The sequence below is a fragment of the Schistocerca piceifrons genome, chromosome 5 (genome assembly GCF_021461385.2).
Source record: "Schistocerca piceifrons isolate TAMUIC-IGC-003096 chromosome 5, iqSchPice1.1, whole genome shotgun sequence".
NCBI classification, from domain to species: domain Eukaryota; kingdom Metazoa; phylum Arthropoda; class Insecta; order Orthoptera; family Acrididae; genus Schistocerca; species Schistocerca piceifrons.
Window position 1 is genome coordinate 253,740,710 of NC_060142.1, and position 24,639 is coordinate 253,765,348.

Consider the following 24,639-nt stretch of genomic DNA (forward strand, 5'->3'; position numbering starts at 1 on the left):
TGTTGCGTATTTCTGCTTACAAAGAAGTGTGTGTTTGTTGTAATTTGTCCACATCCTGGGATACTTGCTTTACATTCTGTGGTAAGTCATGGTATGTTTGTTGCATACTTGAAATGTTGTTATGTATAGCAGACAACTGGGCATCTATTTGCGGTCGCAGCTGGCGATCGTGTTCTTTTAACCGGTTTTCAAGCTTCTGATCTATCTCTTTTGAGAACTGTGAAAAGCTTAACATGCTGCAAGTTTCTGGCTGTGGGGATGGTTGGACGTGAAATGTATTAATGTGTCTGTGGCTGTTGGTTTTCTAAATATTTTAAATGTATGTTTGCCAATTTTTTTATTGTAATGTCGAGAAAATTTATTTGATTTTCTATTTCAAGTGTGAGTTTTATGTTCGGATGAGCCTTCGTTGATTTCCGAATGGAGTTTATCTATTTTTCCACTTGTCTCATCTACCAGACAAATGATGTCATCCACATATCGGTACCATTACAGATTTTGAAACTTTCATTAGTGGTTACCTTTTCAAATAGCTGATTTTCTAGACGATTGATGAAAATGTTTGCTGATGTTCCTGATGTTGGGAATCCCATGGGCAGTCCATCAATTTGTAGATAATATCCTTTCTCAAAGTGAAAGTAGTTTTATTCAGTTGTCAGTCTGAGCATATTTGTTATTTCTTTTATAGCGTCTGTGGTGAGGTTGCTGTGGGATGAGAGATTTTGTTCTCTGATTTCTATTGTTTCTGCAATAGGGATGGAGGTATACATATTTTCTAAGTTGAATGAAATCACTGATGCTGTGTCTGGTACCTGTATGTTCTGTATATTTTCTATTAGGTTTCCTGTGTTTACCACTGTTTTGTTGTTTTCTACTTTATAGTGCTTTGTAACTAACTTTTGGAGGTGTTTGGCTATGTAGTATGTTGAGTCCTTCTTGAAGTTAACAGCTCTCATTGGCATTTCGTCTTTATGTACGTTCAGTTGACTTTGTAGTATTGGTGCATGTGGGTTTTCCTGCGTTATGTATTGTTTCTGTTTGCCTGTGAGTGAGTGTTCAACGTTTTTCAGTGTTCGTTTCACGTTTGCTTGCAATTGTGTAGTTGGATCTGACTTCAGTTTTTGTATGGTATTTGTGTTAATGCATTCCTTGATTTTAGTGATATATTGCTCTTTATCCACGAGTACTCTTACATTTCCCCTTTCTGCTCTTGTTATTAATATGTTATTGTTTGTTAACTATTGTTTTACCTTTTCATAGTGGCTGCTTCTCCTTGGTTTTTCTTTTTGTGTGTCTGCTGTGTTTGCCTTATTATGCCATTTATTACATTTTTACTAGTTCTCTCGTCAGTCCTATGTTTATTTCACAATTATTTTGTTGTTCTTTACTTGTAACGAAGTCTTCAGTTTCTACTATGAGATTTTCTATGTATTGATTGTACACTTTGTTATTGGTGCAGTGTTTCAATCCTTTTTCCAAGGGCATTTTTTCTCTTTGGTGTAGTTCTGTCTCAGTTAGGTTAAATAAACGTGGACAGACTGTGTGTTCGTTTTCATATTGTTTCACATTTAAAATGTAAATGTATTTTTGCGTCTTTTTTACTGTTAGTTTCATTATCTTTTGTTTATGCTTGTTTTGTAAATGTTTTACTGCCGTGTGTGTGTTGTGTTCAGTTTTTTCTACTAGTATCGTGAAAACCGCGGTGTTTCCTAAGTATTTGCCAATGCCAGATGAGTCTCATCAAGCATCATGTTTAGGTACTGTTTTTCCGAATATAGCATCTCAATTTCATTTAGTAACCAATAGCGTTCTGCAACTGATTTAGACTTTGTGCCACTGTAGAATTGGTTTTAACCTTTACATTAATGTAACTTGGAATTAAATCGTTCTTTTTGCATGTTTGGTTGAATTTTATGTCCTGTATCGTCTTATGGAGTCTCAGATGTATTTTCTTAAACCTGTTGAACTTGTTGACAGGGAATTCATGATATAGCTGCATTGACATCTTCAACTTTTGTAGTTCTGTCTTCCTCAGTTGCGTGTAATATCACGGTATATTGTATATTGATAATTTTTAGTTATGGACCGCCTGACGGCAACTGAATAAAACACAATTTTAGTGCCATATGTGTTCCGCCTTTATTTTATGCAACGCGTTATCAGTGGCCTGAATTATGTACATATGTTTGCTATTTTATTTACATTTTGGTCACTATACCTATAAGTTATAATCAGTTCTGATGGTTGGAATATCCTATTAAGTAGTAATGTTTTGAACTCTACTTACTGGATGCGTGGACGATTTCCTACATATTATGCTCCTGTTGAATTTTGGTGTTGTTTTTCTTCTTATAAATGCCAATTTGCTGTTTTTTTCCTCACTTCACAGCACTATGAACTGAACACTTGTTTCGATGCAATATTTTGGTTTCTGTTGCCAACTGTGAGAAGCTCTTGCCAAAGATCGAATGCTATTGCCAAACTTTCGAATGTAGTTATTGCAGTATCTGTGATCTGTTCGTGTATGCATTTGTGTGTGTGGGTGTGTATGAGTGTGTGTGGGAGTGTGTGTGTGTGTGTGTGTGTGTGTGTGTGTGTTTTATATAACTTTTTAATTTATTTTTATTTTATTTTTTTGTGGACTATGTTTGTGTGTGTGTCCAGAAGGAGAAGGGGAAAGAGTTTTCTTTTTTTTCCCCTGGTTGTGTGAGAGGAATGATTGGTTTCTTCTTTTCTTTTTTTATCTTATAATTTCTTTTATTAAATGTAGTAGCGAGCCTGTGATGATGAGTGTTTGTTCATTCATCACATGTTTGTTTTCAGCGATGGCTTTCTGAGTGTGGAAGTTTTCTTGTGTTTGTATAAGATGTTTGTTATTGTTGCTTATTCTCATAATTCTATTTCTTGATCAATGTTTGTAAGATAGTGGTTATGGAATTTTAAATGTTCTGCTAACGTGGAATGATTTGTTTCGTTTTTCCAACACCTTATATGTTCTTTTTATTGTGTTGTAAAATTCCTGCATGCCATGCCTATGTATACAGCATCTAAACTTTGGCATTCAAGTTTATATATTCCTGATTGTTCGAATTAGCCTCTCTTGGCAGATAGTTGGCTGAGGTGTGATTGGAGGAGGATTTGCCCATACTTAAATGATACATGGAAGTCTTAGTTTATGTGTGAAGGCCATGGTGCACCATCTGGTTCTTTTCTTTGTGGTGTTGTCATGTTGTGAGTTTGTGAGTGTATTTGTAAGTTTTCAGCTTGTAAGTTCTATCGTATTCTTGAAATGTTGTGTTTGTTTTGTGTTAGTGTTTTTATTTTTTGATTTAGCTTGTGTGCTACATGCGTGTAATAAAAATTTTTCTTAGCTATTTGCATGATTGTACCCATTTCTTTTTCATAGTTTCTCTTGCTGAGTGTGATTCTGTTTAATCCGTGTAACATATGTCTTAGTTCTGCAAGTTTCGGGCTGTGGGGATGGTTGGATGTGAAATGTATTATTGTGTCTTTGGCTATTGGTTTTCTAAAGATGTTAAATGTAAGACTGCCATTCACTTTTTTTACTGTGATGTCAAGAAAACTTGTTTGATTTTCTTTTTCAAGTGTGAATTTTATGTTCTGATGAGCTTTGTTGATATCTGAATGGAGATTATCTATTTTTTCACTTGCTTCATCTACCAGACAATAAATGTCATCCACATATCTGTACCAATATATGATTCAGAAACTTTCATTAGTGATTACCTTTTCAAATAGCTTATTTTCTAGATGACTGAAGAAAATGTTTGCTCATTTCCTGATACTGGGGATCCCATGGGCAGTCCATCAATTTGTAGATAATATCCTTTCTCAAAGTGAAAGTAGTTTTATTCAGTTGTCAGTCTGAGCATATTTGTTATTTCTTTTATAGCGTCTGTGGTGAGGTTGCTGTGGGATGAGAGATTTTGTTCTCTGATTTCTATTGTTTCTGCAATAGGGATGGAGGTATACATATTTTCTATGTTGGATGAAATCACTGATGCTGCGTGTGGTACCTGTAAATTCTGTGTGTTTTCCATGTACTTTCGGTTGACTGCGGAGTGTTGGTGCTTGTGGGTTTTTCTGTGTTACGTAGTATTTCTGTTTGTCTGTGAGTGTGTGTTCAATATTTTTCAGTGTTCGTTTCACGTTTGCCTGGAATCGTGTAGTTGGATCTGACTTCAGTTTTTGCATGGCATTGGTGCTTATGCATTCCCTGGTTTTTGTGATGTATTGCTCTTTATCCATGAGTACTCTTACATTTCCCTTTTCTGCTCTTGTTATTAATATGTTATTGTTTGTTAACTTTTGTTTTAACCCTTTCAAAGTGGCTGCTTCTGTTTGGTTGTTCTTAGTGTGTGTCTGCTGTGTTTGTTCTGTTATGCATTATATCTCTTCTTTTGCTAGTTCACTTGCCAGTCCTATGTTTATTCCATAATTATTCTGTTGTTCCCGCTTAAGGATGTGTTCAGTTTCTACTATGAGTTTGAAATGAGTAGAAAGAGCGCGATCCTTTTACCAGCTTCAAGCCCACGAGAAACACGAAGTCTAAATGTTGTAACACCGCACGCTCAATGAATGGTTCAAATGGCTCTGAGCACTATGGGACTTAACTTCTCAGGTCATCAGTCCCCTATAACTTAGAGCTATTTAAACCTAAGTAACCTAAGGACATCACACACATCCATGCCCGAGGCAGGATTCGAACCTGAGACCGTAGCGGTCGCGCGGTTCCAGACTGTAGCGCCTAGGACCGCTCGGCCACTCCGACCTGCCTTAATGGATGAATTGTATTCAACAGACATCAAGAGTTTACCGAGCCGAATTAAGCAAGAATAATCTTGTGGTGCAATTACTGCACTCTTAAATTGAATGCAGTTCCTTATCTGTTATCAACAACTTCGAATCAGTTAAACGCTCTCACCCATACTGCCGACCGCAACTGCCGCCACAGATGTACCTGTACCTCACACGCTCCTCCAGTAAGCAAATGTGTCTCAAACGCGATCAAATAGCACGTTCACCGGATCTGACGTTCCCAGATTTCTTTCTGTGGGGAAAGTTGAAGGATATTAACTATCGTGATACACAGACAACGCCTGACAACATGCGTCAGCGCATTGTCAATGCATGTGCGAACATTACGGAAGGCGAACTACTCGCTGTTGAGAGGAATGTCGTTACACGTATTGCCAAATATATTGAGGTTGACAGACATCATTTTGAGCATTTATTGCATTAATGTGGTATTTACAGGTAATCACGGTGCAACAGTATGCGTTCTCAGAAATGATGTTCAGAAAGGTACATGTATCACATTGCAACAAACGAAATAAAATGTTCAAACGTACCTACTTTCTGTATTTTAATTTAAAAAACCTGCCTGTTAACGACTGTTCGTCCAAAATTGTGAGCCATACTAACTAAAACTTTCATATTTCTTTACGTACTACACGAATATGTAATAAAAAATGGGGGTTACTTTATAAAAAACGCAGCTGATATAAGTTTGACCTATGGCACCGCCATCTAGCGGTCCAACCATAGCACTATCTGGTTTCCCGCTTCAAGCTAGCCGAGTTTCGTTCTTTGTAGTTTTTTCGTTTGATGCTTATTTCGTGAGATATTTGGCCCGGTCACTATCAATGGACCACCCTGTATATATAATGTGTGTGTGTGTGTGTGTGTGTGTGTGTGTGTGTGTGTGTGTGTGTGTATTTGTGTAAAAAGCATACGTGTGAGAAGTAACATGTGTTGTTATAAAGGTGGTATGGCTGTTCGCAAATCGCTGGTATTTTTGGCCCATTCATACCAGGAGACACTTGTATTGATACGCGGTACAAAATATTGAATCGTGCAACGACAAGTCGGACACAAAACGAAGTAAAATGAATATTGTAAAACTTTAAATTATTGAAAATATCACGCGGGGACTCTGAAGATATGCGTGTAATTAACTCTCAGAAAGGTAATTTTGAACGAAACGAAATAATAAAAAAGGCTAACGATCCTATAAGAAAACTGTATAGAATCTATGTAGCAATGTAATTGTTCTTTTACCCTCTGGTGCAAGACACCAAAAAAACCAGCAATATTACACACACTCTCTGTTCTAGTTTTGAAGAAAGCGCACGCTACGGCGGACATTTCACGTTGTGAAGTTGTGAATTTTAAAGCCCGTGATCTCGCGGTAGCGTTCTCGCTTCCCGAGCACGTCGGCACAGTAGCTCAGCGTGTTGGGTCAGAGGGTTAGCCGCCCTCTGTAATAAAAAACTGACTCAACGGCTCAACACTGAACTTGAACGGGTGTCATGGGACATACGCACCGAACAAATGCAACGAACAAAATCGAACAAAATGAGAACAATAAAGAAAAACACGGGGTCCCGGGTTCGATTCCCTGCGGGGTCAGGACTTTTCACCTGCCTCGAGATGACTGGGTGTTGTGTCGTCTTCATCATCATCAATCATCCCAATTACGGTCGGAGGAAAACAAGGGCAAACCTCCTCCAATACGACCTTGCCTAGTTCGGCGGTGCGGGTCACTCGCATCGTTCCCCTACGCTCAGTCAATGAGTATGGGACTGCATCATCATCATTGCAATTGATGCTAATTGTGCCATTTTCTTTAGTGTATATAGTGACCTTCACGCAGAAGTAAAAATAGGGTTTAATTTCAAAGTTTTCAGTACGCTGGATAAGCAAAAAGAACGGCCGAACAATCGACCATTGGCTTGGCTTGGCTCTGAGCACTATGAGACTTAACAGCTGTGGTCATCAGTCTCCTAGAACTTAGAACTACTTAAACCTAACTAACCTAAGGGCATCACACACATCCATGCCCGAGGCAGGATTCGAACCTGCGACCGTAGCAGTCGCGCGGTTCCGGACTGAGCACCTAGAACCGCGAGACCACCGCGGCCGGCAATCGACCATTCTTGGCAGACATCTTGCGTAGGAATAATTTCATCATAATAGCATTGCGTTCCGTCATCAACGGACGCTTTAAAAGCCTCGCATGATAATTAGTAAAGAAAAGGAACTGCATAAATTAATTTATTTCGTATTAAAGTAAAAACCAAAAACTTTTAGTTCAGTTCAGACATTGGCCGCTTTTAGGCAAAACATAGATTATTTCGTTTAAAAAAGGTAAAACTATCTATAATTCAAAGGTTACTTTTAATTAATTTCGCTATTGTAAGTTATCCTGCGGAAATATTCTAATATGATAACACGAAATATAATCCTTGAGATTACGTTTACGTATTTGTCTCTATGAACGCTCCACGTAGACATCAATTTCAACAGATTCTGTATTAACAAGGCGGAGAGTCGCGTGCTGTTAAATAATCAGAGCTCGGAGATCTATTTTACGAAAGTATAGATTCCGGTCCCCCATATTATCATCATTCTTTCTTGTGTCCGCTCCGCCAAATACGTGCTCTATTCACGCTGTTGCCGGACATAAATATCAATAAAGTTAGGTGTTAAAATGTACACTCTTTTCCTCACATTCGTTGAGGTCACCTTAAGTAAGACGGTGTCCGGACCTGAGCTGTACCGGTACATGATGTTTCATGCATGCCGTAATGTATCACCAAGAGGACTATGCTTCTCAGCATAGACAAACTGTTTTGCTTCCGCATTTCTGCACTTGACCAGTTTTCCAGGGAAAAATAAATATTAATGGGTTGCTCCTGCCATTAGTATCTGGAGGTGCTAAAGAACAAAAGAACCTATCACTTGTAATAGCTATAATTATTTGCCTGCAAATAGCGTAAATACTGGAATGAGATTTTCACTCTGCAGCGGAGTGTGCGCTGATATAAAACTTCCTGGCAGATTAAAAGTGTGTGCCCGACCGAGACTCGAACTCGGGACCTTAGCCTTTCGAGTTCGAGTCTCGGTCGGGCACACAGTTTAAATCTGCCAGGAAGTTTCATATCAGCGCACACTCCATTGCAGAGTGAAAATCTCATTCTGGAAACATCCCCCAGGCTGTGGCTAAGCCATGTCTCCGCAATATCCTTTCTTTCAGGAGTGCTAGTTCTGCAAGGTTCGCAGGAGAGCTTCCGTAAAGTTGGGAAGGTAGGAGACGAGGTACTGGCAGAAGTAAAGCTGTGAGTACGGGGGGTGAGTCGTGCTTCGATAGCTCAGATGGTAGAGCACTTCCCCGCCAAAGGCAAAGATCCCGAGTTCGAGTCTCGGTTGGGCACACAGTTCTAATCTGCCAGGAAGTTTCAGCGTAAATACTGATGTAATGGCTTTCAACACATCGTCTTCTGTCACCAATAGAAATATATTGCACTTGTGCCTGTTACACCTCGTACTAACTGATTCCTGCACGTAAATGAAAGCAAGGAGTGAAAGCACATAGAGCACAACGTAGTTAATGAAGATAAAATTCATTTCAACAACCAGAAAAGCTTATGTTACCATATATTTCAGCAATTAGGTCACCTCCATGTAATTTCTGTCTGACATAGTTTCATTTTGGACTTCGACATGTTGCCTAACGTGTTTCAGATGAAAAGTAAGATCTTGTAAACATGAATTACAATATTAGATACACTGTGTGACGCACGAAGTCATTCTGTACTTCTTTATGACTTTTTAGTGCATTATACCGACACTAATTGTGTTGCGGCTGTCAGTTACGTATCTCTTGCAGTACAAGTTCTGCTGTATTCCCCAGACAACGATTTTCCACTGTCTGGTCTGCTGTGATTCATATGTTGTCAGCATGAAACTCAAAAACAGGAAGTCTCCCAGTGCGGTATTATTCAACAGAGGAGGTGAAGAAATTCCCAGTAAGTCGTCACGGTGACGGCGTTTCTGAGAAGTAAAGCAGTTGCCTACCAAACACGCTACCAGCTCTGAGAAAGGACCACGTGCGTGGACCACTCGAGGTCACCGCTACTGCCTATACCTGTGACGTCACGCGCTGGCAGGTATATATTACACCGCTGTAGCTGTGTTCGGCACATCACTGGACAGCCACAGTCGATAACGTTTCCCAACAGCCACGATGCAGAAGTGTACTCTCGCCTTGTTGTTGGCGTGCCTTGTGGCGGCTGCTGCTGCGTACACTACCAAGTATGACAATATCGACCTGGACGACGTCCTACACAACGACCGTCTCCTCAAGAAGTACCACGAGTGCCTCCTCTCTGACAGCGACGCTTCCTGCACCCCCGACGGGAAGGAGCTCAAGGGTGAGTGTAGTTCTTCTACTCAAAATGTATGACAATTAGTGCATGGCCTTAATCTTTCTACTTCTCCTCTAAATTCCTTTCGCCTCTACTAATATGTTTCAGCAAGTTTAAGAATGTATCTCATACAACCTCTCCCATTTCTTATCACCTTTTGCACCAAAATCGGTGAAGTGTCAGTTTCACCTTTTCTCCTGACCGACAGCCACGAGATTTCACTGCTTACATTTCTCGTTTTATCGAAAGAAACAGGTAACCTTAGTACTACTAACGTTATTTGCTTAAATCTTTGCTTGCTGAAATATTTCTTGTTTAGACAGATTTGAGAAGATATTAGTAGTGTACACCGATTTCAGTACTCTATTAATTCCCACTTTAACGCTATCTACACACTGCTTCCATCTAGTCTGATCGTTAAGATCTTGCTTCTTACGTAGGATGCCAGCAGCATCAACATTTCTCTATGTTACTCTTTATTTTGCACCGTTTCCTTCACATTCCATTTTTCCTTAATTCTTGCATATGTTAACATGAATATTTCTTGGCCTGCACGCGTTTTTGCCCCAGATTAAAAAGTTTTCCTGCAAATCAAGTACCACATTGTCCCTTGACATGTTACTTTGTAACAAGTTATCTGTAGATACAAGATATCACGAAAAATAAAATCTGTTATCTAGAACTCCCACAATCTACTTGGAGTTTCTACCTGGAATCACAATTTCTAGGTCCTGTAATGGAGAAACACTTTTCTTCTTCATTGACTTCCAATTACGCAGCCCCTCAACTGGAAATTCAAAACTACTTATTAGCAAAATTACATCTTATTTGACGGCTTAGATTCGCAAGAGGTACATTATATTCAATTTATTAGTGCAGAAATTCTAAATATTACCTGACACTAGCAATTACAGCTTACACAACCTTCCATTGCCATGGTCATTAATAATGTACTGGATGTTCAATAAGTATCACTAACGTTAAAAAAATAATAACTTGGAACGTATTAGGGTTAGAGGATCGTGATTTGTTGTAGAACGTTTAGCAGGTCTCAAACCATTTTTTATGCTACAGTTTCAGTTTGTGGCCCTCCCCCCCCCCCCCCCCAACGCTCGTAGAATATCTACGCAATGTTATAGGCCTGCCCCTGCGTGGGCGAATATTGCAGCATCAACAGTTCTGTTTCGTTTAGTGATTAGTGCACCAAGAGTAGCTGTATTATTGAATGATGTTTACACGCGATCCTTAACACAATCCTACAAAATGAAGCATAATTTCAGGACATGAGGAGAGCGCGGGGGGCACGCAGGGGGACCATCACGACCCACCCACCACTCAGGGAATGTGTCATTCAGCGCACCCCGCATTCGGCACATTCCACACGTTCGAACCCCAAGTTTTGGTTTACCCCCATCATGCTGGAAGATGACGTACATCTGCAGCTTGCAGTCTGTCAACAGCCGCTTGATACACTGAAGGACGTCCACTTTGAGGAAAGCCTCCTACACTGACTATCCTCGTAAAGGTTTTGAAACATCTCATTACGCTTGTTTTTACCTGTAGCGCCCTCACATGCTGATATCGATAATTTAATTCGGAAGTGCCTTTGTATTCTGTCTGCCACATGACACATTGAGCCTTATCCTGGTACACTGCCATTTTGACGCACTCCTAATCAGATTTGCTTCAAAAGGCAAAGGAGAAACTTTAGCAGCTGCTAAACGTGTTGCAACAAACAACGATTCTCTATTTCTTAAAGTTTCCAAGCTGTGGTGTTTTGAAATGATAACGTGATTTTTTGGACATCCTCTATATCAGCAAGACATTTACATTTACGGATTTCCCGTAATATTCGTTAGTGACTCAAAGAGTGAATAATTCCGGTTTCCTCTTTGAAGAAAGCAGCGAAGACAATACGCCTAAAACAACAACATTCATTTTTATTGAACGTGACTTACCTAATATTATAACTATTGAATTGATTGTTAGGGGATATAATATTTGTTCAGCAGCACACTCTTTGGTTAATTACAGCTAGATTATGATAACGAGGACTATTCTCGCAATGAATTATGTCCTAACTAATTAGAAGTCCCATTGTTTCATACGTTGAACGTTATAAGTTCCACTGTACTGTACATCAGATGTAGATTCTCACAAATCATTTCATTTCATAGTATTTTGCTGGTCGTTATTTTTCTGATTGTATTCCGTGTCTGTAAACAGCCGCCATTCCTGACGCGCTGACCGACGACTGTGCTAAGTGCAACGAGAAGCAGAAGGCTGGAGCGGAGAAAGTGATCAGGTTTCTCATCAAGGAGAAGCCCGACCTGTGGACGCCGCTGGAGAACAAGTACGATCCCACCGGCACCTACAGGCAGAAGTACGGCGAGGAACTCAAGAGGGTCTCCGCCTAAACACCGGGACGCCTTTGGCGCTGCACTATGATAGCCCTAAGGAACTCACAAAGCTGTGTCTCATGTGATACCACCAAAGAACTGTAATTTATTTGATGATCGTTGATGATAGTTGTGTGCCACATCTTATAAAATAAAAGTCTGTTAATCAAAGGAGTTTTGGTATCTCTTCCAAAATTAAAAATGTACAGTAAACGAAAGATCCTCCACAATCCCTTCGCAAGATATTGGCGGTGTGTGTGTGTGTGTGTGTGTGTGTGTGTGTGTGTGTGTGTGTGTGTGTGTGTTGTTCTTAGCATAAGTTACTTTAAGTAGCGTGTAAATCTAGGGACCGATGACCTAAGCAGTTTGGTCCCTTAGGAATTCACGCACATTTGAACATGTTTTGATTTGAAGTGTTCCCGTAAACACGTCACACAGTTTACTAACTGATGTTTCCTGCAAGGTCGCAACTGCACCACTATGCGGACTACACCTGTCAGTACAGACAAACCGTTTTGCATCCATGCATCCACGCTTCTACATCTGACCTGCCGCCCAGGGGAAAATAAACATTAATGGCTTGTTCTTGCCATATGTACTTGGAGGTACTAACAAACCCAAAAACACGTTAATCTTAAAAGGTCTAATTACTGGTCTGCAAATGAATTAAATACTTATATGTTGTTGTTCAGTACACTGTCCTCCGTCAACAATTAAAGTATCTGCACTTACATCCGAAACACACTGTAAAGACAAACTGTTGAAGCTCTAACAAGATGAAAATGCGAAATTTAGAGCCTTAGAACTAATTACATTCATTTATGTTTAAGGAAACGTTTGCAGTGGAAGTCGAGAACTTGACAGGGTACTATATACAGTTATATTTCATTCGTATCATATGTAGTGGCGATCAGTATAGCACGTAACAGAGTAGTAAACAACAGTGTTTCGTAATGCACCTCCTACACAGCACACAACACTCCCAGAATGTCTCTTACATGTACCGAGTTGACGTCTCCAGGGGAACGTGTCTATTATATTTAGAAACACTTGTCCAGAATATATTAACAAGCAAACAAACGGTTATCACGATGTGTATGGATAAATAACATATTATAGTAGGTTAAAGTCTAACTCAGTGGTTTGTAAATGATTGACAGTTCTAATACAAAATGGAGCTATGGACTCCCTGAAGTCAGATAACAAGGTTTTACAGTAAACGATACTCACAGACTGTGACGTACGAATGTGAAAGCAAAATAAACCAAATATAGTGCAAGGCATTCTTCACATAACAGCTTATTACGTCAAGATCGCCTAATAAATACAATGTTCACCTTACCGGCTTCTGAAACTTATTGCCATCCGCAGGCGTGAATAGTCCGTTAACATCTTCGCCATGATATATATCCAGGTTATGCACTGAGAACTTCATGAAGTGGTATAAAATATGTCAATGAGTTACTCTTAATGTTCTCACACGTATGGGATGCGGCAGCTGAAGTGCTGTGGAGCAGTTGCAGTAGTTGTGTGTGCGACAGAGTGGGACGAGGAATCAAGAAATCGAGGGAAACCAAAAGAAGACAGCGCTTCAGGAACTGTCGATAGAAACGTCAGTAGGTGTGGAGCATAAGTTACAAGGACAATAAGTGCCAAGGAAACCCAGCGTAAAATTTCAGAGTAACCACCCCGCATTGTGGTTGCCGTTATTTAGAGACAGCGTGGAAAGTCTACACAAGGGCGGACTGACGGAGATCCAAAATTCTTCCCCTGACAACCGAAGGTAGCACAAAGGGGAAGATGGCGCCCTTAAAGTGCTAGCTCACTGATAAGCATTGGGATACGAGCCAGAGAGCTGTTGCCCATATCACAACAGAGTAATGTAAGACAAATATTCATGCCTATGAGTGATAACAAACGTAAACGTTCATTGAAGCAAAACTGTATTTCGCGGTAGACGTTCAGAATACATCCCGTATTGTACTTTTTTTTATAAAAGGGGGGCCTCAAAATGTAAGTTACGCATCATTACGGAAAGCCAAGTACTTTTACCGATTGCTGAACAACACTTCAAAGTGACAGAGATAGATATATAACACCGTTTTTCAAGCTAGCAACAGGATCTCTGGCAATAGCGGACGGAATGCTCTAGCCGGAGAGCGTGGTTCTACAAGTCGTTAAGTTCCTCGACGTCATAAACCCGCTCCTTAGTCACGGAGTCATCTGAGAACCTCTGTGTGAACGTCCTCATCGTTGGAAAATCGTTTCCCCTAAGATTTTCTTTCAGTCTTCCGAAAAGGTGAAAATCGCATGGTGCAATGTCTGGACTTCCGAATAGCATCACCCACGATTGTGTGGCCTTGGTCAAATTGTTGGCGTTATTTCACAACGGCTGGACGCAACACTGCACTTAGCACATGTATACCCACAATTTGACTGTGAGTCTGTGTGAAGCTCAGATGTGTCTTTCCGTAATAATCGAACTGTCCCGCATGCCTTTGAAATACTTTCGCAGCTGCCGTGTCACATCAATCGCGCACTGTGATGCACCCGTTATTCGAGCTGCAGCAAAACTGTGCCTGCAGAAGACCCAAAACATGCACCCTCTTCTGTCAACGCCCCGCACCTGTAGCGTAGGTCGACACGTTAACTTACTTTCTGAAGTCCGTGAGTAAATTAGTGATTTTTAAAAAACCACTCAACTTTTGCATCTTCTCCATTTTATTTTTCGCAAAGTAAAACACTCACTGCAAAACAGCGATTAAGTTTTCATCGACGCTTTATTATTTAGGGAAGGAAGAGAAATTAGAGTGTAATGTTCCGCGAGGATCACTGTAGACTCGGTGAAAACTCAGTTTGTCAAGGATGGAGAAGGAAATCACACAACACGTTTTAAAAGACATCTTCCTGGCATTCGCCGTGGGTGATTTAAGGAAACTAAGTGCAACATAAATCTGGCAGTATGGAGATTACAAGCCCACCCCTCACAATTGCGCATTTTATGACTTAAGCACTGTGCAGCCTCGCTTTAGTCTGACGTTCACTACAACTGGTGATCGCTTACGATGGAAATAACAGCACAGTCAGATACTGTCGGGACAATCCTGTGCAGTTTTGTTGTACACTGCTACTGCAGAGCGCCAAGTGGCTACGGGCTGCACTGGTGATTACCGTATTCAATGAACACAAATAGTAAAGACTATAATAATTCGTAACACTGTTTTTACAAAAGCGAATTTATGTAGTGTGGTCAATTGCAGCAGTAACAAGAGACGATACTACATTTGTCATAATTTAAGTTGCTGTAACAGGCCTGTATTGTATTTGCGAGTATTTAACATATCCGCTGCTACAATGGAATCTGGAAGTCTGGGTTCGGTCGTGGCTTAGCGCATTTCGTGAACCACCGATCAACTTTACTTACTAGCCAATCCCCGAAAGTAAAATCTAAAATCTTCGCAAATGTAAACAATGTAAAGCCAACTTCACAAGGCTAATAAATCCAACTTCAGGAAACACCTCCCAATAATATCTGCCGAATTATACGATTGGCGACCCCAGGTGTGGAGATAAAATTAAGTGATGCCAGAAAGAACCTTAAATGAACACCATCACCTTGTCCTGAACATTTTTGTATTTATATCTAGATAGTAACTGTTCTCGAAAGAACAGATACCATTGATGACCGTGTAGCTACTTTAGAATAAATGATAATTAGTTGAAACCCTCAGCTGCCGACAGGATTTCTTGATATACATCGATGGGGACAGCTAAAAATGTGTGCCCTGACCGGGACTCGAACCCAGGATCTCATACTTACATAGCTGACGCTCTATCCAGCTGAGCCACCGAGGACACAGATGAACAGCGCCACCCCTTGCAGGCCTCCCGTGAGACCCACATTCCCAACTGTCTACAATCTACATACGTAATGTACCTAATAGGTATTTGCCCATACACCCATTACTTGCGGATCACTAAGGTGACGATTCCCATAAGAGTTCGGGTAACCTGTGCGCAGTCGCACAGATGAAGGTCAGTGACCGGATACCATTGATGACCGGGCAGCTTCTCTAGAATAAATGATAATTATTGATGGATAGAGCGTCTGCCATGCAAGCAGGAGATCCCGGGTACCATTTTTCGGGGTGCACTCAGCCTCGTGATGCCAATTGAGGAGCTACGCGACCGAATAGTAGCGGCCTTGGTCACAGAAAACCATCATAACGACCGAGAGAGCGGTGTAATGACCACACGCCCCTCCTATCCGCATCCTCAGTTGAGGATGACACGCCGCAGGATGATCCCGATGGGCCACTTCTGGCCTGAAGACGGAGTGCTATATGCACTGTTGCAATAATAGATCTTCAGTGAATTGGAAACCTCTAAAATAGTGTACTAATTTTTTTCCCGGCTGTGTGTTTAACGGATTGACTCCGAAAAAAGTAACATAATGAATATCTATGAGCGATACCACGTTCCTGGTCGACTTCGATGCACTGGCAGCTCCCTCTATCGGCGATGGCTGGTGCCGCATGGCATCGTGCATAGCGCATGTTCTGATCGAGACGCTGGTTGAAGAACTGTGGGTGCAGTCAGTACCTGGTCCAGAGCTCGGCGGAACCGCCGTAAATACCCAGGCCACGTTAATATACTACACCAACTACTTACGATCTCGTGGCCCACAGAAACAAACGGGTCCGCGGAAACAGCGACCTTCGGCGGCAACTGCACTGCCGCCTGCTGGTCTAGGCACAGTGCCGAACTGAAGTTCTGTCACCTGCTGATTTAACCCCTGCGACGTTAGGCCACTGGTACACTACTTCTGTGAGAAGCATTGCAAATCTTTGGAGCGTATAGCCAGTACAGAGCACAACGTGTGTAGCCACGCTGAGCCTATTTGAAGTATGGCAACCTCTGATGCTAACGCTGTCTACTGAGTCTGACGTAGACGCAGTAGTCCCCTATTTAGGTGTTTACAGGTTCGAGTGGTGCGCGTTTACTAGATAGTGTGACAAAGTTCTTCAAGAACTATCTTTCCTACAGCACAGAAAAATCATAAAGTGGGAGACGTATGAGGAAACAGGCGATAACAAACATGATACTATTACTTTTTCCTAAATATATCATCTTTTCAGGATGGGAAAAATACCCAAATCTTAGTTGTAAGACCTAAGACACATATTTTACGTGATGTGCGTTTTTCCTATTCCTTTTTTTATTATTATAGTCGTTAGGTTTCTGACTAGTATGATGGAGCCCGTCCCAAATACCTCTCCTGAGCCAACCACCTCTTCTCAGGATATCATTTGCAACCTACATCCTCAGTTATGTGCTGGATGTATTCCAGTTCTTTCCCCTACAGTTTTTACCCTCAACAGCTCAACCTAGTATCATGGAAGTAATTCTCTGATGTCCTAACATATTGTATCATACTATTTTCCACTGTTTTTGGTGTATTCCTCTTCTCGCCGATTCTGCGGAGAATGTCCTCATTCATTCCCTAATCAGTCCACCTAATTTTCAAAACTGTTGTGTAGGACCACATCTCAGATGCTTCGATTCTCCTCTGTGCTGGTTTTCCCACAGTCCTTATTATAAGGCCAGTTATGCGCAACCACATCAGAGAGGAGAAACGTTATTCTGTAAAAATAATCAACATTATAAGGTAGCCACAGTTATATATCCAGAATGCAAACATGCTGACCTGCACTTTAGGTGGTTGAAGTTAATTTAACATCTGCTTTAGAACATTATTTTTGCTTAACACAGAGTAAATGCAAAACTGCAATGAATCATAACACTAAAAAACACAGAAACACTCATAGCAAAAATGTAAATGTACCTCCACAATGACTCCATCGCCTTCTCGTACAGCATCAGATGCACATTTTAACCCTCCAAAGCTTGACAACCTAACTAACAGAGATAGGCAGTACAAAAGTCTTCCTCCCTGCAGTTCAGACAATATCATAAAAGAGATCAATCAGGGTGCGTTGTTTCTCCTTTCGGTCGTATCTTTACATCTGTTTCCCATGCCGAATACGTTCTACGGTCTTTGGTGGAGTGTGTGCTATTTTGATATCTAGTAACCCATTAGAGTAGTGTGCCAGATAGGGTTTCGAATCCGAACTTGTGTGCTGGATTTGGATTCGAATCCGGAACATTACCTTTAGCGGTAAATTCTCTTAACGGTAGAGTTTTTGGGCATCCTTCCTCGTCTTTTAAACCTTAGTAACTTACTGTTATCTCTTTCTTCCTCGATAGAACGTGGCTTCGTTTGAATTTAAGACATGCGCAGGAAAACGGGCTAACCCTCAAATGTAAGAAATAAGAGATAAGCGCTGCCATCAGTTTCTGGTTGCAGGAACTACCAGAATTAACGTTGGTCTCACCCCTAAATTTAACATTGGAGTGTAATACAACGCAGAGAATTTCTTCCGTTTCCCTAGATATGATTTCTGTAATGTCAAAAACGGGATAACCTCCCGATACACTCCGGCTTCCCTCCAGCGGAAAGAAGATGAATAGCTGAATAGCAGGATAGCCAATATTATGCCCTGTGATAAACAGACAACAGGTAATTAACTGTAGTTTGAAAAGAATGGGGTCTGCGGTGGATTATATTGGAATTAATAAACGTGCAAACACGAAATAAAATCCTATTGTAATATTTAATATTAATCACTACATCAATTTAGTTCACAGTGAAGTGTTCAGTTGGGACATTCATACAGAATATAAATACCGGTAGTACACATAGCAGATGTAAAAATCGGAAACGTTGACGAAAGTGTGAAAAATCGGTGAAAATTATCGGAAGAGGAAGCGTAATCCACAGAATTAGTGCAGAGAAGTTGAGAAGAGCAAGCGAATAGTCGTTAAGAGTACAGCAATTATAAGGATGTAGTGTGAAAGGCAAAACCACAAGGTTCAGATTGAGCCTATGGGAGAAAATGCTAGAATATTTTACCTGCAGGTACTCAGGAGAAGTTGTTTCGTGATTTCAGAAATCTAAGTACAATGATCTCCAAAATTCTTATATATTTGCATGTGTGAATATGAATCCTGTTAAGCGGAGGTATACTGATGATCCAGAGAGGAGTAGACAGCAGACTACCGACATCTGTATGGTTACTGTAGTTGAAGTATACGTTAAGATTTGTCAGAAAGCTTGGCTAGCAATCTTCGGTATAAGCAATGGACGCCTGTCTCATGTAATGCAACAAAAGAAAAGATCTGAAAGTCCTGAATTTTGTTTTTGTGTTTCATTAGGCAACAAAACACCAGACGTACATTCACAATGACAGATTAAAAGCTAAATATTTTATTTAACGTGGATAAGCGAGGGAGACGCAACAGTCGCCAAAATAAATGAAACGAGGAGTACTAGGAATTTGCATGGGCTCATGTACGAGTAAATACGCAGTTCTCCTACACAGTCAAGTCACTACTCCAGGAAAAAGTATTTGACATATCTGTGTGCAGATCGACGCATTAGCTTGATGTACAGTCTTTACCAAGATAAGCACAAAGATAGCAACAAGGCACCTATGTATTATAAAATATTTTACCAGTTTTCAATATTGGCTTTGCAAAACCACGCAGTGGCACCTGTGAAGTTTGATATCACCTTAAGACGCAAATTTCATGTGAGAAAAACGGTTAGGAAGCCAAATAACTAAAAACCTGAACATCCATGTTAAATAGACTAGTACTGCCTACGAAACTCTAAAAACGGACTCCGAATAATGAAAAACTTATAATTCTGTTATGGCCATTGCTTTCATCAACGGCGCCTTTTTCTGTTACATCAGACGACAATAGTGGCCATTGCTTCGCTGTAACTTTTTCTTTTACAGGACTTTTCGCTGCATTTAATGGTAATTTGTGGCTGTGGATGTTTGATAATGTACAAAACAAATCTTCACATATTACTCTTCTTCTTTATTAATTATTATTTTTCATGTTACGTCGTTACAATGTAAAGGATATGACAGAAAAGATCAGAAACAATAAAGGGTCCATATTGTATAGATCTGCGTTAAAAAAATTAAGAACAAAATAGTTTTATGTTTTTCCAGCCTCATTTACACAACCCCGTTTTTTTCCATATGTAAATACTGTGCGTTAGCCAGTTTTTTCGCGCACGTCTTCAATTCCCTCTGCAGACTTTATTAATTTGAATCGCATGCACTAAGAAATTAATTTGTCAGTTTAATATAAAATGAATGACTCTCGAGCATGAAATCATAAAAATGTAAAAAAGTAAATCATAGCAATTGAAATAAAAAGTACTTAAAGAAATTATGCTTCGATTTGTTCTTTCCTTCTTGAAATGATACGATGTAATGCATATGAAGATTTGAAATTAAAAGTTCTGGAAGAAACTAAAAACGAAGATGGGCAGAATTTCTCCTCAATCTGGCAAGTGACTTAATACTATAATAAGGTAGCTCTCAAAAGACCTAGTGAATTTATTGCAACATCTCCTCTGTATAATGTGATGTTTTCCTATCTTTTACAAATGGTCATATAGTGCTAGGATCTTATATGACAATAGTGGATAAACGTCTCGCTGGCATAACGTAGAAGTCTTTTAGTGTTGCTGGAAATGTTGTTAGATCCAGAAGTTCGATTTATCATACACTGTTCGACCAAAGAAAAAAACGAGAAGGCCATAGAAGACGTCGCTATATGTTAATATAACATCTTACATCTAAACACTGTCAGCGGGAATACGCAAACGATTAAGGCTGTAGTAATCCCAGGAAGATAGAACGGTTTAATGGTGGCTTTTTATTATTATTGTATTCTGAAATTAGTATTTAATTTTATATTATTTGGGTTTTGAAATGTGTGAACTCAAATGCAAGTCTAAATCAAATTAAAATTATCTTTTGCTAAATGAGTTGACAATTTAAGAAAGAAAATTACGTACTTTAAAAATTATGTAAAAAAATTTTAAATATTGAAATCTGAATTCGATTTTCCCGTTAATACCACCATAATAATTCATGATTTATATTTTTTACCTAGGTTCCTCTACCGGGATTGTCTGTTGGCGAGTATAATTTTGCGACGTGATTTACGCCCAAAAGTTATTGGACTTCGTTTTGTGAAAAGTGAAATTCTAGATGCAGGTTCTATTCTGTAAGCAAACCAAACTTATTACACTGCCAGGCGCCGTTAATACGCGATCATTCACTAACAGACATCCCCACACAAAGTAAGCCACATTTAATTATCAAATTCGTAAAAAAAGGTATGATTAGTCGTAATAACAAACGCAATGAAATTCGTTATTATTGGGGAAAATGACCAGAAATAACAAAATCTCTACGTAACATAGAGCAAGCAATATATTTTATGAGCGTACCAGACATTGGCTGAAAAGGAAGCGAAAGAACTAAAACACTGCGAGTCTTTATTCGCTTTAATTACATAGATAATATAATTACAGAGATATTAGTTTCATTGTAATGATAGTGTCTATCGTGAGCGATAAAATCGACTCAGCGCTACTGCGTGAAAACACACAGTCATGAAATCCACTAACACCTGGGGCAACATTTCAACGGCCACTACAGAGCACTGATGTTGTTCATGTTCATGCCTACTGTTGTTACCAGACGTGGCAGGGTATGTAAAGGACGTGAACAGCGCCAGATGTTGAATATCACTGTGTAGGATACGGAGACACTGCGTACTCATACGAGACAGTATTATCAGCATATGACACAATTTGAAAGCGGTCTAATGGTGCGTCTCTATTTCGCCAGCTTGTCGAATTGTATTGTAGCTAGATTACTGGAGCGGTTTAATGTGACAGTGAATCGATTTAGGACTGGGTGGGAATGTGATGGCAGGCATACTCCTCGTCTACATTTCGGTCAGCCACATATGTCCACCACATGCATGAATTTTCGTATAGTGCACCAGACACATCATAATCCCTCGACATATGCTCCTGCCATCCAAGTACAAGTAACGGTATCCCTTGTCGTTTTGCACAAGTTAGAGACCAGTAGCAACCACACTAGGGAAATACTATCCCATGTGTAGCGTGTTAAAACCACATCGCGAACGGCTGTGTTTGGATTGATGGTGAGACCAGTACTGTTGATCAGTGGTAACGCTGTGTGCTGAGCGATGAACCGTGGTTCTCCACTATTATGGACGACCAACGGCAGCGAGTACGAATGCTACCTGGGGATGGGTTCCATTATTTCAATGATTTGGAAAGGTACAGCAGTAGTTCTCCTGATGTCAGGATGTAGTGAGGTTTCAGCTAAGATTCACGTTACGGACCGTTGTGGTTGAGGGAACTCTTACGGCCTAGTGAAACGTGACGGAAGTTCTGCGTCCTCAAGTGTCATCTCTCGGGCGACGGTGTCTCAGTTCCTTTTTCAATGGGGCAATGCTCGCACCCTCGTGGAAGATGCCTCTATGATCAGTCTGCCTGATTTTGTGGTACTCCTTGGCCATCAAGATTCCCATATTTGTCCCCGAAAGAATATGTGCGGGACCAGATCGGCTGTCAACTTCATACCAGTACCAATATCCACGACGTCAATAGCCATCTTGTCTCAGAATAAGACAGAAAGTATTTCCTTCCCAACCGAAGACCAGAACTGGGCTCTTACTGACAAGTGCTTCGTAAATTTGACTAGATTTTATAGTCACAGAAATAGTGTCAGATATCTCTGAATCATTGAAGTGTCATTTTGTTACCTGCTCCCCTAATTGAGTATTTCACATTTTTTGTCAGGTAACGTTACATTAAATGCAATACCGTATGATAGTTCAGTACTGCATCCGATCAATTTGTGCAAGTGTGAGGTGCAACACCGCAGTTCAAAGTGCGCACTTAGGCCTACCGGACACGTTTGCTTTATTATCTAACCTCCGTTCAGGGTGCACTGTCGTTCCTAGAATAGTCTGTTACACGACTCGACTACACCCTCGTCATCTCGGTGGAGAATTCCATATTTGGGCAAATTTAATTGTCTTTAGATATATTGATTCACTCACTCTCTCTCTCTCTCTCTCTCTCTGCATATTTGAGGATTTTGGATCGCTGAAAAGTTTGTGTGATGTCGGTGATATGGCATAACACATTCTGTTTTCTTCGTCTGAGCTATTAAGGGCTAAGATCGCCTTCTGAATCGCTGTTAGTCTAAAATGTCCCCTTTCATCCCTGGACTCCGGATATTGAAAAATTTCCATTTGCGGCTATCTACTTTTAACAATACATCTGCATTTTCCATGTACAGGGCAGATCTTCAATCTTCCCTTACTACAGCGTATATTTTACTGGATCCTTTCACTGGGCAGTTGGGTTTGAGCATTTTGGTTCTCTTCCTAATTCTGCAGAGCATGCTGCTTTCTTTAAAAGAACTGCTGCAAAATATGGAATCCGGAAGATTGGATACTACTTTGTAACGCTCAGCTCTCAGACTTTTGGACAATAGCTACTAAAGATGGACTTCTTTCATATTAGACATCTTAGAATCGATGAAATATGTAATTCACTTCTTTATCCTGTTTATTATAGTAGACATAAACGCCCAGATTTATATCTCATTATTGTAGGAGTTTACAGTTTATAATCCTTCAGCCTCAAAACACATTAGATGTTAATTTAATTACCATTATAATAAATATTTTACTGTTATTAAAAAGCTGCAGGAAAAGAAGTATTCATTTTATTCACTACAGGTTGCTGAATGAACGAACTTAATATTTTAACCTTCTGCACTGACACTAGAACAACCTGTCCTTATTATCGTGGAACTATTATGTGTGTCCACAAAGTAATCATTATATTATTTACTGAATGAGTTGTTAGGTTGCGTGAATGATTTAAAGATAGGAAATGTTGGGTGATACACAGCCGACACGAGTCACAGAAATATACATCCGACAATCAGCTAGACCACTTTCTTTTTGGCGAGGTATTTCAAAGTAGCATGGCAATTAGTTTACGTGAAGTAGCCAAAACTTATAGATGACAACATTCATGCTACGCTCATGTGGTCTTCTCATGAACCAGAAGTAACACGACTAACAAATATTTAGGGCTGGACCCTTTTACGCTATGTGCAGTACATTTTTGTATGAGGATGTTTTTACTCTAACTGATAACGGCGTAAAATTATTGCAAAATCTTAAGGTTCTCAGGTTCACCTTTGCTTTCTTGATCACTGTCGTGGAAAGAAAATGATCACATTTATGTTATTCTCTACATGTAATAGAAGATTGCATAGAGAAATTGAGTACCTGCTTATACACACAAATTGCACACATGCTGGAAGCGTCCCTGTGTGAGCTAATTAGTTGCAGTTTCAAGAAGTTCATTCGTAGCGTGAGTACGCTTTTAAGAGTAACCCCTATTACTTGTCTGATTATATCATTTCTGAAAAATACAGTTTGCGAAGATCGCTAGCAATTATTTCTATTACTATGGCCAGTTTCGACAGATTACACTGTCATCATCGGATACCACAACGTAGATCGGCTGAGCCCGGTCATAGTAATAAAACGAATTGCTAGCGATCTTGGCAAACTTGATTCTTCAAGAAGAATATAATTTTCAGAACGACCGCAGCGACTGACACAGTGTCAAATTGGTCTGACTAAATTAGAGACACTAATAGCTTGTTGGTCTTCCTTTTGCCTTCCACGTTGTGTCTCACAAAGATACTGTAAAACTATCAGGTGTATGGTTATAGGCGAATCAAATTGAGAATAATAACATAATTCCAGTGAGATCGTCCACTATCGCTACAGAGCAAAGAATACATGAAGACCAACGTTTACTGACTGCACGCTTCAGGCTGCTCTGCCTGATATAATTGATTTAGAAGGATTTCCTTACGTGAACCAATGTAACGAAAAAAAACCATTATGTCATAATGGCTAGTCTCAAGTTATTTTACAAACCCAAACGATCTTCTGGCAGTGTCTTGTAGATTTCTGTTACCGTTCTTCCGTAGATTATTCTAGTA

The 24,639-nt window shown here is 40.1% G+C and overlaps 1 protein-coding gene across 1 annotated transcript; it reads left to right on the forward strand.

Moving 5' to 3' along the window:
- Positions 1–9,012: 9,012 nt before the first annotated feature.
- Positions 9,013–11,803, forward strand: LOC124798337 (allergen Tha p 1-like). The gene is made up of 2 exons (XM_047261692.1): positions 9,013–9,236; positions 11,457–11,803. The coding sequence occupies exons 1-2, from the start codon at positions 9,050–9,052 to the stop codon at positions 11,645–11,647; spliced, it is 378 nt and encodes a 125-aa protein (XP_047117648.1). The 5' UTR covers positions 9,013–9,049; the 3' UTR covers positions 11,648–11,803.
- Positions 11,804–24,639: the final 12,836 nt, after the last annotated feature.